General features: G+C 59.4%; 2 protein-coding genes across 5 annotated transcripts; one reads left to right on the top strand and one right to left on the bottom strand.

Moving 5' to 3' along the window:
- The first annotated feature begins 1,359 nt into the window (after positions 1–1,359).
- IRF7 (interferon regulatory factor 7) lies at positions 1,360–5,964 on the top strand. 3 transcript variants are annotated; one of them, XM_075162944.1, is made up of 11 exons: positions 1,360–1,481; positions 1,572–1,734; positions 2,477–2,639; positions 2,722–2,804; positions 2,956–3,001; positions 3,105–3,227; positions 3,316–3,462; positions 3,589–3,720; positions 3,883–4,263; positions 4,418–4,536; positions 5,584–5,964. In XM_075162944.1, the coding sequence occupies exons 1-11, from the start codon at positions 1,459–1,461 to the stop codon at positions 5,728–5,730; spliced, it is 1,527 nt and encodes a 508-aa protein (XP_075019045.1). In that variant the 5' UTR covers positions 1,360–1,458; the 3' UTR covers positions 5,731–5,964. The 3 variants fall into 3 exon arrangements, with proteins under 3 accessions (XP_075019045.1, XP_075019044.1, XP_075019046.1); XM_075162943.1 differs by having other exon boundaries at positions 1,370–1,481; positions 2,441–2,639; XM_075162945.1 differs by lacking the exon at positions 3,105–3,227 and having other exon boundaries at positions 1,370–1,481; positions 2,441–2,639.
- Positions 5,965–6,161: 197 nt separating this feature from the next.
- Positions 6,162–14,159, bottom strand: LOC142088043 (malignant fibrous histiocytoma-amplified sequence 1 homolog). Of its 2 annotated transcripts, XM_075162942.1 has the most exons (11): positions 14,097–14,159; positions 12,233–13,112; positions 11,326–11,617; positions 10,704–10,890; positions 9,514–9,704; positions 8,931–9,418; positions 8,206–8,363; positions 7,532–7,691; positions 7,018–7,088; positions 6,807–6,913; positions 6,162–6,576 (listed from the first exon to the last, which is right to left on the bottom strand). In XM_075162942.1, exons 1-11 carry the CDS (start codon positions 14,113–14,115, stop codon positions 6,559–6,561), a joined length of 2,571 nt encoding a protein of 856 aa, XP_075019043.1. In that variant the 5' UTR covers positions 14,116–14,159; the 3' UTR covers positions 6,162–6,558. The 2 variants fall into 2 exon arrangements, with proteins under 2 accessions (XP_075019043.1, XP_075019041.1); XM_075162940.1 differs by having other exon boundaries at positions 6,201–6,913.
- Positions 14,160–15,465: the final 1,306 nt, after the last annotated feature.

The following is a 15,465-nucleotide window of genomic DNA, read 5'->3' as shown; positions in this document are numbered from 1 at the left end:
TAACGCTCCCTGCAGAGCTCAAAGGGGCTCAAGGAGGAGCAACGAGGGCGAGCGCTTGGCCCGCACGTGAAATCATGGTTATTTGCTAATTTTCCTCTACAGAAAAACCTGCCTAACCTGCCCCGCCATGCTCCAAGGCACAGGGTGACCGTTTTCTATCGTGGGCGGCCGTGCCCAGGACCCGCATTACTGGAAACCAGCTGCAGCCCCCGTGCCCAGGACCCGCATTACTGGAAACCAGCTGCAGCCCGGGCTGGGCGCCGCTTCCCTTTTCTGGGGTGGGGGGATGCGCTGCCCCCCTGCACCGGCCACCGGGACCCCGCTCCCATCCCCACCGACTTCCCCCCTCGCTTTCGGGGTTGGCATGGCCGGGGGGGACCCCCACAGGGTTCATCCCTTTGCAAGGGTGGTGCTGGCCCTGAAACACACAGACACGGGGCTGATGGACGACCCTGGGGTTGATTTTCCTCCTTTTTTTCACTTCTTTTTTTGCATAAAACCGTGGTGCCGCCGTGCCGCACAGCAGCACCGGAGATGCTCGTGATGCCCGTTGAGCATCCCGAGCACTCCCTGGATCCCGCCGAGGCAGCTGCGAGGCACAGAAACCGCGGCCGAGGGCGGTCGGGTGCTCTGACGCCCACCTCTGCGGATGTTCAACCGGAGAAGCTGGGAGCAGGCGTGGTGCCAGGAGCAGTGCCAGGCCTACGGGAGTGCCCCGGCTTTACAGGAAAAGGGAGCGCCGGGAAAACCGGCTCCTGGATGGGGGGAGTGCGGCCAGCGCCCACTGCCCTCCTGGGTTTTGCTTTTATTTTTTACTTTTTTTTATAGCATGCCCTTAGCGTGGAAACCAAGGCAGCCTGAAAGAAGAAGGATTCAAGTAAATACAATAAATAAATAAAAAAGCCACGGGGGTTTCCAGCCCTGAGGCTGCACCCCGGAAAGCCCCGGCGGCAGTGGGTGCAGCGGCTTTCAGGCCAAGCCAGAGCCTTTCGGGGTGTTCCGGCCACCCCCCTGCCCTTTGCAAACCCGTGTTGTTTAATTTTGGGGTGCAGATGTCCCGCACCAGCGTTTCAGCCCCCCAGCTCGGGGCCTGATCCTGCCCGTTGCCCACCAAGGTCTGCGTCCCAGGCAAGGTTTAAATCTGGAGTTTTTTGGTTTTCATTATTATTAGTTTGGGGAGGGGTGACCGGGCCCCGCCGCCAGCATCCCCGGGGGCGGAGCAGGCTGGGGCCAGAGCATCCCCCCGGCGCACCACCGGGACCCGGCGGGGACGGGTGCCTGTGACCCCCCCCCCGCGGCGGGGGTGGCTGCCGGCGACACTTTCACTTTCGGAAGGGTCACGTGAGTTCCAGGAAACCGGGCGCGCGCGTGGGGCGCGGATAAAAGGGCCGGGCGGGACGCGGCCGCGCCCCAGCCGAGGTCCCCGCCCGGGCGGGTCCCGCAGGACCCGGCGGCACCATGGCAGCGCTGCAGAGCGAGGGGTAAGGCGCTCCCCTGCATCCCCCCGGGCCGCCCCTGGTTGCCCTCCCCGCGTGGCCCCGGGCCCCCCGGTGACGGCCCCGCGCCCGCAGGGACGCCCAGAAGCTGCGGTTCGGGCCCTGGCTGGTGAGCGCCATCAGCAGCGGGAGCTACCGGGGGCTGCGCTGGACCGACCCGGCCCACAGCACCTTCCGCGTCCCCTGGAAGCACAACGCCAGGAAGGACATCACCAGCAGCGACCTGGAGGTCTTCAAGGTGGGTGGGATGGGGGTCACCAGCAGCAACTTGAGGTTGTCAAGGTGGGTGGGATGGGGGTCACCAGCAGCAACTTGAGGTCGTCAAGGTGGGTGGAATGGGGGGTGACCAACAGCAACCTTGATGTCTTCAAGGTGGGTAGGATGGGGTTGGCCAGCAGCGACCTCAAGGTCTTCAAGGTGGGTGTGATGCGAGGGGTCACCAGCAGCAACCTTGAGGTCGTCAAGGTGGGTGGGATGGGGGTCACCGGCGGTGAGCTCGAGGTCATCAAGGTGAGTGGGATGGGGTTGACCAGCAGTAACCTCAAGGTCTTCATGGTGGGTGGGTTGGGGGGTCACCAGCAGCAGCCTTGAGGGCTTCAAGGTGGGTGGGATGGGAGCTGACCAGGGGCGAGCTTGAGGTCGTCAAGGTGGTTGGGATGGGGATGACCAGCAGCAACCCTGAGGTGTTCAGGGTGGGTGGGATGGGAGGTGACCAGCAGCAACTTGAGGTCGTCAAGGTGGGTGGGATGGGAGGTGACCAGCAGCAACTTGAGGTCGTCAAGGTGGGTGGGATGGGAGGTGACCAGCAGCAACTTGAGGTCGTCAAGGTGGGTGGGAAGGGGAGATGACCAGCAGCAACTTTGAGGTCTTCAAGGTGGGTGGGATGTGGGAACTGGGGAGTGAGGGGGAGACCAGGCATCCCTGAAACCTTCATGCTCATGGAGCCAGGGTCACCATGCTCACCCCCCCGCACCTCCCAGGCCTGGGCACAGGTGAGTGGACGGTATGAGGGGTGCCCCGAGGACCCAGCCAAGTGGAAGACTAACTTCCGCTGCGCCCTGAGGAGCACCCGCATGTTCGTGCTGCTGGAGGACCACTCCAAGTGTGGTGACGACCCGCACAAGGTCTTCGCCATCGCCCCAGGTGAGCCTGGCCCCATGGGGGGTTGTGGTGGGGGTGGGGTGGACGATCTCAGGGCACCCCACTCATGCCGCTCTCCTTCCAGCCGCCCAGTGGCACGATGAGGAGGGAGATTTCGACGGCCCTGACCCTGCGGTGGACCAGCAGCCGCTGCACCAGCAGCCGCAGGTAACGGGATGGGCACAGTGGGCTGGGGGTGGGTTCTATGTCTTTGGGGTGCTCCCAAACTGGAGCCCAGCACCCGGCTGAAATGCGGGGCAGGGGGAGGCTGGGTGCCCCCCATCCACAGCATAAGAGCCCATCCCCCTTCCCTTCACAGCTGGAGCTTGACCCTCAAGATGTGGGCCCAGAAATTACCCCCTCAGGTAAGTGCTGGTCCCCCAATTTTTTGGGGGGGACACCCCAGTAGGCTCAGCCAGGGCTGGTTTTGGGGTTGTGAGATCTCCCACCCGCTGTGCCCCACCTCAGGCAGCGCTGACCCCGCTCGGCCTCCGCTGCTGGAGGACCTGGAGATGCTGCAGTGGGTGCTGCAGCAGTGCGACATCTCCCCCCGCGACCTTGGCCCCCCGACCCCATCCTGGGCGCCTGCAGGTGAGACCGGCTCCACTTGCGTGGTGCAGGGTGGGTGACACCATGGGTGGGTGACCCCAGCCCCTTCCCACCGGTGATTTCTCTGCAGAGGATGCCCCCCACCTCCAGCCTCACCCAGACCCCAGCCAAAACAACCTCCTCCCCCCACCGGCATTTCAGCAATGGGTGCCCGTGGTGGAGCAGCCCCCCTTGGGTGCCTACAGCCCCCCGGACCCCATGCTGCTGGAGGAGCCAGGTGGGTGCTGTGGGAACGCCATAGCGGGGTGGGAAGAGGCCGGGGTGCTGCCACGTGCACCCCATGCCGAAGCAACCCCAACCCTGCTGCGCCCCGAATCGCAATGCCGACGCTGCCCACCTCCAGCCGCAGGGGCCATGCCGCTGCCACGCCACCCGCCGGAGGTCACGGTCCCCGTGCCGTCCCCAGGGGAGGCGATGCTCTTCGCCCCCGCCGCCAGCCCTGTGCCACCGCCACCGCCGCTGGAGGATAACACAGGTGAGGCTTATCAATTATTAATCGCTAGAAATAATTCTTACGATTATTAATAATAATATTATACCTAATTATTAATAGTTATTAATGCTCGGGGGGGGGTAGTTTGGGGAGGGGGAGCATTTGGGTTTGGGGGATGCGGCTGCTGATCACTACCCGGTGCAGATGGCATCATCCCCATCCTGGACGTCAGCATCTACTACCGGGGGAAGCCCTTCCACCAGGAGGAGGTGGGGGGCGGCCGGTGCCTGCTGGCGTACCAGCCCTCCGACCCGGCGGTGGCCCTGCGCCCCGGGCGCCTGGTGCGCTTCCCCAGCCCCGCCGAGCTGGCCGACAGCAAGCAGCGGCGTTTCACCGAGGAGCTGCTGGGCACCTCAGGGCTGCAGCTGGAGCAACGCGCCGGCAAGCTCTTCGCCACCCGCCTGAAGAAGTGCAAGGTCTTCTGGGCCCTGTCCCAGCAGCTCGAGGGTGGCGGGGACCCCCCGCACAACCTGCTCTGCCGGGACCAGGAAACCCCCATCTTCGACTTCAACGATTTTTGCACAGGTGGGCAGGAGTGCCCCACACCTACCCCCCCGCCCCAATCTTGGTTTTGGGGCTCGTGGGAGCCAGCTCCAGGATGTCACAAGCACCCGAACCCTCCCAGCCCCTCCGTGTCCCCCAGGCTCACCCCAAAACTGAGCCCTGTCTCCCCTCGCAGAGCTGAGGGACTTCCGCAATGGCCACAGGCGGCGGTCCCCTGACTTCACCATCTACCTCTGCTTCGGGCAGTCCTTCTCCCAGGCCAAGCCCAAGGAGTCCAAGCTCATCCTGGTCAAGGTGCAGGGGCCAACACCCACCACTGCCCCCCTGCTGCCCAGGGAGGGGGAGGCTCTTGGGGGCCAGGGGAGATGGGGGTCTGGGTGCCCAAGGAGGGCAACCCTGGAGGTCTGTGGGAGATGGGGCTCCGGGTGCCTGAGGAGGGGGGAGCAGCCTTCAGGGTCCAGGGGAGATGGGGGGGGTCTGGGTGCCTGGGGAGGGGACCCCCATGGTCCAGGGGAGGTGGGGGGTCTGGGTGCCTGAGGAGAAGGAACCTTGGGGTTGGGAGAGATGGAGGTCTAGGAGCCCAAGGAGGCGGACCCTCAGGGTCTGGGGGAGGCGGGGGTCTGGGTGCCTGAGGAGGGGCACCCTTGGGGTCCAGGGGAGATGGGGGTTCCTCAGGGTCTGGGGAGGGGCACCCGCAGGGGCGAGGGGAGATGAGTGTCTGGGTGCTGAGGAGGGAGACCCTTGGGGTCCAGGGGAGATGGGAGCCTGGGAGCCCAAGGAGGGGGGGACCCTCAGTGTCTGGGGACATGGGGATCTGGGTGCCCGAGGAGGGAGACCCAGGGGGTCCAGGGCAGATGGGGATCTGGGTACCCAAGGAGGGGATGCCTTGGGGGCTGGGAAAGATGGGGGGACTGAGTGACAGGGAAGGGGGGGACCCTTGGAGCTCAGGGGAGATGGGGGGGGAGGGGGGGGGGCCGGGTGCCGAAGGAGCAGGACCCTCGGGGGCTTGGGGACAGGGCAGGGGCTGGGTGCCCAGGGAGGGGAACCCTTGGGGAGCAGGGGAAATATGGGGGGGGGGGCAAGTTCCTGGGGAGGGGACCCTTGGGGGCCAAGAGTCCAGGGAGGACCACCCTAGACAGGGGGGCAGCCGCCTGGCTCAGGGACCCTTGGGGGCTGGGCAGGATGGGGTGGGAGGCAGCTGCCGAGGGATGGGACCCCGCAGGGGCTGGGGGAGATACGGGGTGCCCCGCACACCTCCTTCCTCTGCTCCAGGAGGACAGGGCCGTGCAGGGCACTGCAGCCCCCAGCCCTGCCCGTAACCCCGGCCGTTTGCTGCCGCAGCTGGTGCCCAAGTTCTGCGAGTACTGGTACGAGCAGGTGCTGCGGGAGGGAGCCTCCTCCCTCGACAGCGGCACCGTCAGCCTGCAGCTCTCCGACTCCTTCAGCCTCTTCGAGCTCATCGAGCAGTGCAACATGCAGATGGACTGACCCCCACCCGCCCCCTCCCCGTGGCCCCCCGGGACAGGCGGCGCGGGACCACTGGGCAGTGGGGACCCTTCCTCCTCCGCTCCCCCCACCCCAAGGACAGCTTCACCAGCCCGTCCCGGAGCTGACACGTTGCTTTTCCCCTCCGTCAGCTGCTAACGTGTGTGTGGAGTGTGCTCATTTACAGATTTATTTTCTTAAGTTTTCTAAGTTTAAATATATATGTATAGAAAGGTGCTTCCTGCTTGCTGATGTTGCCCCCACTATCAGTCCGAGACCTCCCCCCCCACCCCATCCCCCAAAACCGTGGGGGTCCGTGGCCCAGCTTTGTCCCAGCAAAGCCCCTGCTGGCAGCGGGCTCGTACTGGAGCGCTTGTCAGCACCTTCTCCCCTTACATTTGTGTAAATGAGGTGACTTCCCACGCATGAAGGGATGCATTTGCTGATGCATTTATTTCCATGCACTGAGGCTGCAAACATGACTCGCAAGCAAAGCATGCTGGGGACGAGAGGAACGGCCTCAGGTCGCGCCAAGGGAGGTTTAGGCTGGACATCAGGAGAAATTTCTTCACTGACAGAGTGGTCAGGCCTTGGACCAGGCTGCCCAGGGCAGTGGTGGAGTCCCCATCCCTGGAGGGATTTAAAAGCCGTGTAGATGAGGCACTTAGGGACATGGTGTAGTGGGCATGGGGGTGTTGGGTTGACGGTTGGACTCGATGATCTTAGAGGGCTTTTCCAACCTTGATGATTCCATGATTCTAGGACAGCTTGGCTTTGGCTAAATAAAAATAACGCTTCTTTCTTCGGCGAGCGCCTCCCCGCTGAGCAGCGTTAGTCACTTGAGATGTTCTGGAAAAATCAGGCAGTAACTACGACACGAAGCACCCAGAGCTCAGCTCTGAGGCGCAGAGGTGGTGGTGTCACAGGGAGGAGCGCGGTAACCAGAGCACTGCCCGAAGATGGGGCGTCCCCTCCCCGAGCTGGAAGCAGCCGCACCCCCTATTTCAGGAGCGAGGGGAGAGGACGAGCCTGGCCATCAGTGTTGGCCCCTGGGCAAGGGGAGGTGGCAACCTCCTTACCTGCTGGTTGACCTGGATGCTGCTGGGCCCAAAGGTGGTGGTCCCGTAGCTTGTCACGAAATAGTGAGCAGAGGGCTGCGCCGGGGGCTCCTCCAGCTGCCTGGGCACTGGGGGATGGGGGACACCATCAGCACCTCACTTCCATGAAGCCCTCAGTCCTCCTCCCCTGTTGAGCACCGTTGCGGCGCAAACCCAGGACCATTGAGCTCACCTTTGGGCAGGAGCAGCTCTGTGCCAAAGCGGTGCCCGCACGTCCCACAGGTTTTAACGTCTTCCTTTGTCCTGCGGAGGAAAAAAGCTCCGAGAAGAAGAAGGAGCAGGAGCTGCCCTCAGCATTTCCCATGGAAGACCATGCCAAGGCGATGGAAGAGGCTCCCACCTGACCTGAGGTCCCGCCGGCGGTGGGGCGGCTGCTGCCTTCCCAGGTGCCTGAGCACCTTCAGCTCTTCATGAAACGGGGGACATGTGGGCACCTGGCCAGAGTGGACATCATGTGCCTGAGCCCCAGAGCACCTTTCTTTCCATGCTTGAATTTCCCACACAAGTAAATTCTCCACCACGTGGGACATGGGCTGTTATGGTCAGGAGAAGGGCAACGTAGTGCCCGGCGGCAAGTTTCGCAACTAATTTCACATGGCTTTTAGAAGCTGACCAGTCCCACCAGCATTGCAGTGGCAACCACCAAGCTCCAGCCCTCAGCTCGGCGGCGCGCAGCGCGTACGTACATGGTGTTTGTGCCATCCATGTCCGGCCAGATGAGCTCCGCGGGACAGCCAGCCGTTCGGCAGGGGGTCTTCACGCACACGTGCAGCCCCGGCCACTCCTCGGCGAGCTTCTGGACGATGAACACAACTGCCATGAGGAAGTCCCAGGCAAACTGGAAACCTTCCAGGCAAAAGGAGAACGTCTCACTCACAGCCACCCAACCGTGGCAGCCCAGGAGATGCTGTGGTGACGCACGCTTGCAGCCTGCCAGACCACAGCCAGAATGGCTGGACCAGCTCCGTTCCTCAAGTTACCCAAAGCCCACCAGCCTTCAAAGGGAATTTAAAGATATGTTGGAAGAGCTCCCCAACTCAGAGGCCCTTTTGCTTATCACTTGGAGACCCAGCCTGAGACTGTGTTCTGCTGGGACCTTGCGGGGAAGGATGACCCATTGGCTCCATGAGAAGACTGAAAACTTGACTTTCCACTTTCACGTAATACCTTGAGAGGAATTCTGACCACGTTCCATGGAGAAAGGGGAAATCTTTAATTGAACTGCTAGTTGGACCCTGGCCAGAGTAGGACATGTGGCAGAGGCTTCTGGGACGCTCTGCTCAGAGGGGTGGAGGTGGGTGCGGGGAGCTAAGGAGCGACATGTGGTTGGAGTCATGAAATAAGGATGGGGGATCCTTACCTGTCCTTCCTGCTGGCTTTCTGCACCGGAGCTCCAGGTAGCTGTAGGCCCTCTGGTTATTCTCTTTGATCAGCAGAGGTTTGCCATTGCATATGAGCAGGCAGGTTGCCTTGGCCACCCAGTGTGTGGAGTAGAAGGAGCAAGCTTTCACCAGGAACCTGCAAGGAGATTGCCCATGGCTTTCACCACCCTCCTCCCTGCTTATCTCTAACACTGGGAGAAAGCGTGGCACCAGGTGGACTTGAAAAATATGAACCCAATTTCAGTAGAAACAGAGGCAGACACCAAATGAGGACCCTGCCCTACTGAAAGCTCAAGCAGCTGGAGCAGCCTCTTAAGCCAAGGACTGGCCATCAGGTAAAACTCTGAACACAAGTCGAGAACCACACAAGGACAGGAGACCTTCCAGAAACTGCAACAGCGCCCATAGAAACTGGACCATCCTCAGGTGGGACTGGGAGACCTCTGACTGCCTGGATGGGCACAGACTAGCCAAACCCCCCCAGATGAAAGGTGAACCAGAAGGAACGTGGTCCTTCCTCACATCCAGGCAGTGAACATGGAAATGGTTCATCCAGGGCTCCACACGTCTGTGGCAGAGCGGAGAAGCCACCCTGCTCTCCTGAGTCCTGGCCTCATGCCTCAGCTGATGTGGTCTCAACCGCCAAGGGCCGAGCAAACCCTGAGCCGTGCAACCTCATCGAGGGCTGGAAACCACTGCTTACCTCTGGAAGAAACCCTCGGGTATTTCGGGTGAGAAGTAGGCACGGATGTGGAGGTCCTCGGGGTGATCTCCTCCCCACACCTCAGAGACCTCTTCGGTCTGGTTCAGATAGGTTGGGAACAAGTACCAGGACTCGCCTTGGCCCCGCGTTGTCTCCCACGGCTTCCCGGGCACAAACTCACTGGCCTGTGGGTTGAGCGCTTCAGCGTGCCTCACCTCCAGGCAGAGCTCAAAGTGCTCCAGGAGGCTGAAGAGCTTCCCTCTCCCTCTGTGGGGCCTGTGTCCCATGATTTCCTCAAAGATGTCCTGCATCCCTTCCGAACAGAGCTGGTGCTTCACCAAGGCACGCACGGCCCGGTGGCACAGCATTGCCTTTGACTTGAAGGTCCACACCCAGTTGGACCTGTCTCTGATGGTGGCGTGTTCCCCGATCAGCGTGTCCACGGAGATGCTCTCGAGCTGCTGGACTAGGCGGTACCTCACAAGGAGCTGGGTGGGAAGAGAAGAGGCGGCAATGAGAGGAGCCCAGCAGAGCTGCAGAGCTTGGGCCCTGCAGAGAAGACGGTCCTGATCCCCACGCTCACCTTGAACATAGTTATTAGGAAGGTAGGCTGGAGAAAAACAGTGCTTTCCAGGTGCTTGATTTCCTCGTACCACACGACAAGCCCGATGCGGTGGAGGTACCGCAAGATGTCCTGGAGAAGCTCTCTGCCCAGGTTGGCCAGGTGCTCGCACTGGGAGAGTTTGCTGAGCAGGTACTGGAGGTCCATCATGCCTAGAGGGAGACGTGGGAGCTCAGCACGCATCTCTCGGACACCAACATTCCACGGCAGATGCTTTAGAGAGCCAACAAACACCAGCAGCACCCAACGTCACCCATGCTGTCCCTGGGGAGGCAGCTGGGACCAGCGCGATGCTTGGTGGCTGTGGCTCAGAATGCTTTGCCCGTCCTCAGCTGTCCCACTGCCACCCTGCAGCTCCCACGGTCTTGCCTTGCCTCAGCGGTGCCAACAGCCTGCCAGGACCTCCACGGAGCACCTGAAAAATGAGGCTAATACTGGGTTTTTTTTCCTTATTTGAGAGACCAGGTTTGTTTCCAGCCAGAAAACCTCCGATTGCTCGTTAAACCTCAGATTGTCATTTAGTCGTGCAGTGGGACGGGCAACAAAACCCGGCTTCTCTCCACAAAAGAAAAGCATTTGCTCCTCATCCTCTAATCCTACAGAGGCCAGGGGGGCCAGAGACGACACCGGGTGCTGGTGGTGTTCATACCTGCTTTAGGCACGTAGGAGCCGGGGCTGCCTGCTGGTCCTGCGACGTCACGGGAGACACGGAGAAGGGGATAGGGAGGGGAGGGGCCATTAAATAAAGTTAGCAGGGCCGAGGTTTGCCCACCACAGCATTAAAGCTGTGGAGCTCCTTCCCGCAAGATTTTGTAATTGCTTATAGAGGGCAAAGGGGAGAAAGAACCACGTTACTGGAAAGAAACAAACCAGACAAGGTGGCCAGCTCAGGGGACCTCCAGCCACAGGTTGGCAGATGTTGGCAGGACCTCCTTGGCCTTTTCCTATGCTTTTCCCGAGGCACCTGCTCCTAACGACAGAGCTGGGTAGTAGCAATTAACGCTCCAGCAATAACACTGCAAGGTCTTCAGCAGTGACCCCACCACCACGCGAGCGGGGCCAGAAGGTGCAGCAAGCGCCGAAGAGCCCGTCTCAGCCGCAGGACAGCAGGTCCTCCCAGGAAGGTGTGGCGGGGGTGACGGACCACTCACCATGGTCTGCCATCTCCTCGCTCTGTGCGATATCTACGATGGCAGCTTCCACCTGCCTGTAGACAGGCGGCAGCACTCGGACGACCTCGGGGAAGAGCTCCTCATTCTTCACATGCTCCAGAATAGTGGCCTCGAGCTTTTTGATATCACAATGATCCGTGCAGTTGACAGCAACTAAGTTTAAGATCTGGAAGAGAGAAAGCACACACCTGCCAAAAGCACATCCAGAGTCGTCTTTTAGCCTGCGAGGTAAAGGAGGGACCTAATGCCAAGGAGGTCACCAAGGATGGGACACACCGCTGGCTCAGCTTCAGAGGGCGCTTCCTTCACACCTCTGCTCTGCAGCAGTTCCCGGAAAATCAGCTGGGGGTGGTGAAGGCCCCCTCACACTCCTCCCCAGGCACTTGCTCCAAGCCACAGGAGGAGATGCCCATCACCGAGCAGGGACAAGGACGCAGCAGGGCACAGCCAGGGGTTACCACGTCCACCCCAGCCCCAGGGAGCGGCGGCAGCAGCAGCCTGATGCGTTAGCACCAGGTCACCATCACCAGTAGCACGCCGGGCTGCCAGAGACAACAGGGTGACCGCAGACAGCAAGGAACCACAACAATCTCAGCCCTACGGTTAACGTGCAGCTCTCCATCTCCTTCAGCCTCTCCCACTGGTCCACGTAAAACTCGGGCTCCTCGCTGCCCTCCAGGTTGTCGATGAAGTGAGCGAGGTTGCTTTTTCTCTCCGCCAGCATGGCCGCGATCTTGGCCATGATGTCGCGCCTCTTCTCCTCCACCTCCTCCTCCCGGCAGCAGTCCACGTGGGTTCCCACGGGAAGCACCACCGAGTTTGGGACTCGCATGGACAGGTTGTTGATCCAGAAACCGACGAGCTCCTTGAAAGCCTTGTTGTTAGTTTGGTACCTGGCGGGGGGGAGAGAAAGAAAATCCCAAATTCACATCTAACCCTCCGGCTCTCCAGCCAACTTCTACCAGCACAGGCCTGGCCATGCACCCTGTGCTGCCCCAGGGGCTTACTGGAGGAGAGCTCAGATGTCCTAAGCTGTCATGGGCCATATCCAAGCTCATCATTAAGTTTCCCATCCTTAAGTTAAGCCAGTTAAAGCTATGGGATGTAGCAGAGTCCATCCCTGCTGGTGGACAGGTGCATCCCTCTGTACGGCAAAGCCCAAGCCTGATGCTCCCTCCATGTTCAGGAAGCAAGACACAGGAGGGCTCGCAGAGGTATTTCCAAGGCAGAAAGCAAAGCCGTTTAGATGGGGATCGATTGTCACATAAGGAGTTAATGCTCATCTAACCCCTCAAAACAGAGGACTTTGGTAAGGCGACGACAGATCTAGTGGCTTAATTAAAAGAGTGATCTGCAAAAAGGGGGAGAGGGAGAGCTAGCTACTCCAGCGGTGAGAAGACCAGGCATCGAGGTCCGATGGAAATGGTGTGAACCCACGCAGGGGAAAGCTTCCCCAGCCCTTTTTCTTCTCCCGCTCCGCTTTGAATCCAAACCAGCTCCGCACTTACATGTGGAGATTGATGACAAGGACGACAAGCGCCTGTGGGGTGATGAACACGTGGTGAGTCATGTAGTACTCCAGCTGGCCGGCGAAGTCCCAGAAGAGAAACGTGAAGTCCTCGATCTGGAACTCGCTGATCTCTATCCCAACCGTTCGCTCTTCCTTGGGCACCAGTTTGGTTTGCCCTTGCTTCAGGCTTTTGCAGATGGTGGACTTCCCCGCCAGCGAGGCCCCCAGGAACATGGTCTTGACCCTCTTGTCCTCCTGCCCCGAACCGTGTTGAAGCTGGTTGAAGTAATTCCGGATCTGCTGGATGCCACCAGCACACACTTCACTGGGCGGCTCCCGGAGGGGGTTCCCATTGGCCTTGAACATTTTCAGGGATTGCCCCTGGAAGAGCTCCTTGGGGAGCTGGCGAAGGGCATTATTCTGCACGTGGAGCTCTTGTAAGTGTGCCAGCTGCAGGACAGGCTGGGGGAAGGTCCGGAACAGGTTGTTGGAGATGTTGAGGTACTGGAGGCTGCCTCGACAAGCTGCCAGGTCCCTGGGGAGGGCACTGAGACGGTTGTTGTTCAGCCGCAAGTGTTTAAGCCTGAGGAGATGAGAGAAAATCCCCTCGGGGATGACCCGGATTTGGTTCTGATTCAGCTCAAGCTTCTCTAAACAGACCAGGCTCTGGATTTCATTGGGAAAGTCCACGATCTCGTTCTTGGACAGTATCAGCTTCTTCAGGTTGCAAAGCTTAGAAATGCCAGTGATGCTCCTGAGCTTGTTCCTGTCAAGGTCAAGGCTCTCCAGCGCGGGGCTGCTCAGGACTGCTGGAGGCAGCACACGCAGCCTCTGGGTAGAGAGAGTCACTTCACGCAAACCGTCCTCCTGCTCCTGACCTGGACGCATGGGACAGGGAAGGTGGTTAAGAGAGACTTTCACCCGTCAGGTTGCGGACCGTTTTTTTCCCTTGAGCTCTGCACGACTTTGGGATCATTTTGGCCAACAAGAAAAAGCAGAGGCAAAACACAGGAGCCGGTTGAACAGCGTGACCGCAACAGCTTGAGCAGCGCCCGTGTCCTCTCAAGAGAGGAACCAAAGCCGAGGCACAAGGATCTTGGCTGGGCCTGAAGAGGCGGGAAGAACCAGTGCCCACCAGATGGTTGACCTGTAGCCCAAGCACCATGTTAGCAGCTTTGCTCTCATTAAAGCACCGCGAGAGCTCCAGCCGCTGATGCATCTTCCCCGAAACCGGCAGGTTTCTAATCCCAGCGGCAGGACGCTCAAAAAAAGTCGCCCCGCCTGCCCTCAGCTCTTGACCACGGCGAGGGAGATGCGTTGAGGCCAGGGCTAGGGAGTTCAGACACTTCCTCTCTCACATCCTCCCGCCGCTCCAGATGCACGCTGCAATTCCCCGCAGGGATGCTCCCAGTCCCGGGAGACCAGAGGAATAAGGCAGGGACAGCGGGGTCCCCCGCAGGACAGGGCGCACGCGGAGGGACTCGGTGATGGCCGAGAACAATCCCAAAGGAAGGGGGTTTAGAGCAGAGGTCTGCAGAGAGGGGGATGTGGGATGTGGGATGGGGATCACACGATACTAGAACAAAACATGGTCAGATTTGCTTTCCTCTCCCGCGTTTCACTTCCTCACCAGATGACGCCGAGCGTGGCGTCCCCTTGCGCAAGGCACCCTGCTCAGGACCGACTCATCAGTTCTCAGCATCACCACCCAACCCCGGGAGGTGCAGCGAGCCCAGCAGAGAAGCAAGCTCTCACCCTCTCCCAAAGGCCCGGTCTCTCCTCGGCGCCCCCAGAGAGACCAGCCAAGGGGCTCCCACCACCGCCCTGAACCAGAGCGGCCAAGAGCCGGGGCAGCTACTCACAGGCTCCGGGCTGGGTCATGGCGCTGCAGCGCGGCACCAGCCAGGTCCTCCCGCTCGCTCGGCCTCCCCCTTTCGCTTCCTCCTCTCGCTTTGCTCCCCGCCTCCCCAGCCCTGCCCGGGAACCCCACCCTCTCTTTCTCCATCCATCCTCAGGGCAGCTCCCAAGTGCCTCTTGCCAGATGCCAGGGCCACGGGTATGTCCCGAAGGCAGCTCCGGAGGTCACCTCCAAGGCAACGATGGTGGCAGGGTAGCTCCCGAGTCAACTCCTTACAGCAGCGTCCCTGCCTTTGCTAAAGGAGCTGTTGGCGTTACTACTGTTGCAGAGGAGGGAAAGGACACTAACGGGAGGTTATGCTACTACCAAACCGCCGCACGTGTTGAATAAATAAGATTTCTTCCCTTAAACAGGTGGCAGCATCCGATCCAAGAGGGTCAACCAGAAGGAAAAAAAAATGCAGGTTAGCATACACAGTATACTAGAAAAACGGTTTTCTAGAGCATGCCAGAAGAGGCATTTTTAGGTATGTTTCTCATTGCCTCTCCCAAGGGGCAGCTTACAATTTGATGGATTTATTTTTAAGGGTAGACAGAACGAAGGAACCAGTATTCTTGTTCACGTAACTTCAGGGGAAAGCACGTGCAGCAGGTACGGTTTTCAGCTTCATTGCTCCTCCAGGCAATGGGAGGTGCAGAGGTAACTGGAATTTAACCGTCCTTACAGTACATGCACACCTAATATATCTTCAACAGGCTGTTATCTTTACTGCTAATTAAGGCTAACACCAACCAAGAACTTAAAGCAGTGAATCAAACAGATTGACATTGTTTTCCTGGCCAACAGTGTAGTCAAGCTTTGTGTCAAGTATTTGGTCAAGCTTTGTTTTTCACACCACCTACCCTTTTTCACTGGTGCAGGCAGGTTATTCCAGAATTGTTCCTCTGATACACCTGGTGTCCGATTTCCAGCCTAAGTGTATTCACAACTAGATCACGTTCTCTCGTTCTTGTGCCAACAGTGCCATGAAAGTTTCTGAACTTTATTTTGTCAAGAAGTCTATCAGCAGTGTTTTTATTTACAACCCCACACCCATCTGCTAGGTATATATTCTAGCTACAGGTTAAGCTTGAAAACTAAAGCTTCTCTTCCAGCTATTCTTTTGCAGTCTTAGTGAGCCTTTTTTCCAAAATCTTCAACGAAAGCAGAAAGTCATCAATCCCTTACACTCCATTGAGGCTGCACTTTCATACAGGAAGCAAACAGAGCCAAGGAAGATCAACTCCAAAATGCTCAGGGCCCATCCATAAACACTTGTGTGAAACACTTTGCCAGTCCAGACGGTACTGGTATATGGGCTTGTTCTGTTTAAA

The sequence above is a fragment of the Calonectris borealis genome, chromosome 14 (assembly GCF_964195595.1).
Source record: "Calonectris borealis chromosome 14, bCalBor7.hap1.2, whole genome shotgun sequence".
NCBI classification, from domain to species: Eukaryota; Metazoa; Chordata; class Aves; order Procellariiformes; family Procellariidae; genus Calonectris; species Calonectris borealis.
This window is presented reverse-complemented; position numbering and strand designations above follow the sequence as displayed.

Bases quoted from the DNA above. Each gene is read 5' to 3' on its own strand.
- LOC142088043 (XM_075162940.1), bottom strand. The intron at 11,618-12,232 runs GTAAGTGCGGAG...CCCCCCCGCCAG, and splicing joins CTTGTCATCAATCTCCACAT to GTACCAAACTAACAACAAGG. The intron at 9,419-9,513 runs GTGAGCGTGGGG...CTTCCCACCCAG, and splicing joins TCCTAATAACTATGTTCAAG to CTCCTTGTGAGGTACCGCCT.
- IRF7 (XM_075162943.1), top strand. From the start codon at position 1,459: ATGGCAGCGCTGCAGAGCGAGGG. The intron at 1,482-1,571 runs GTAAGGCGCTCC...CCGCGCCCGCAG, and splicing joins GCAGCGCTGCAGAGCGAGGG to GGACGCCCAGAAGCTGCGGT. The intron at 2,805-2,955 runs GTAACGGGATGG...TTCCCTTCACAG, and splicing joins CGCTGCACCAGCAGCCGCAG to CTGGAGCTTGACCCTCAAGA.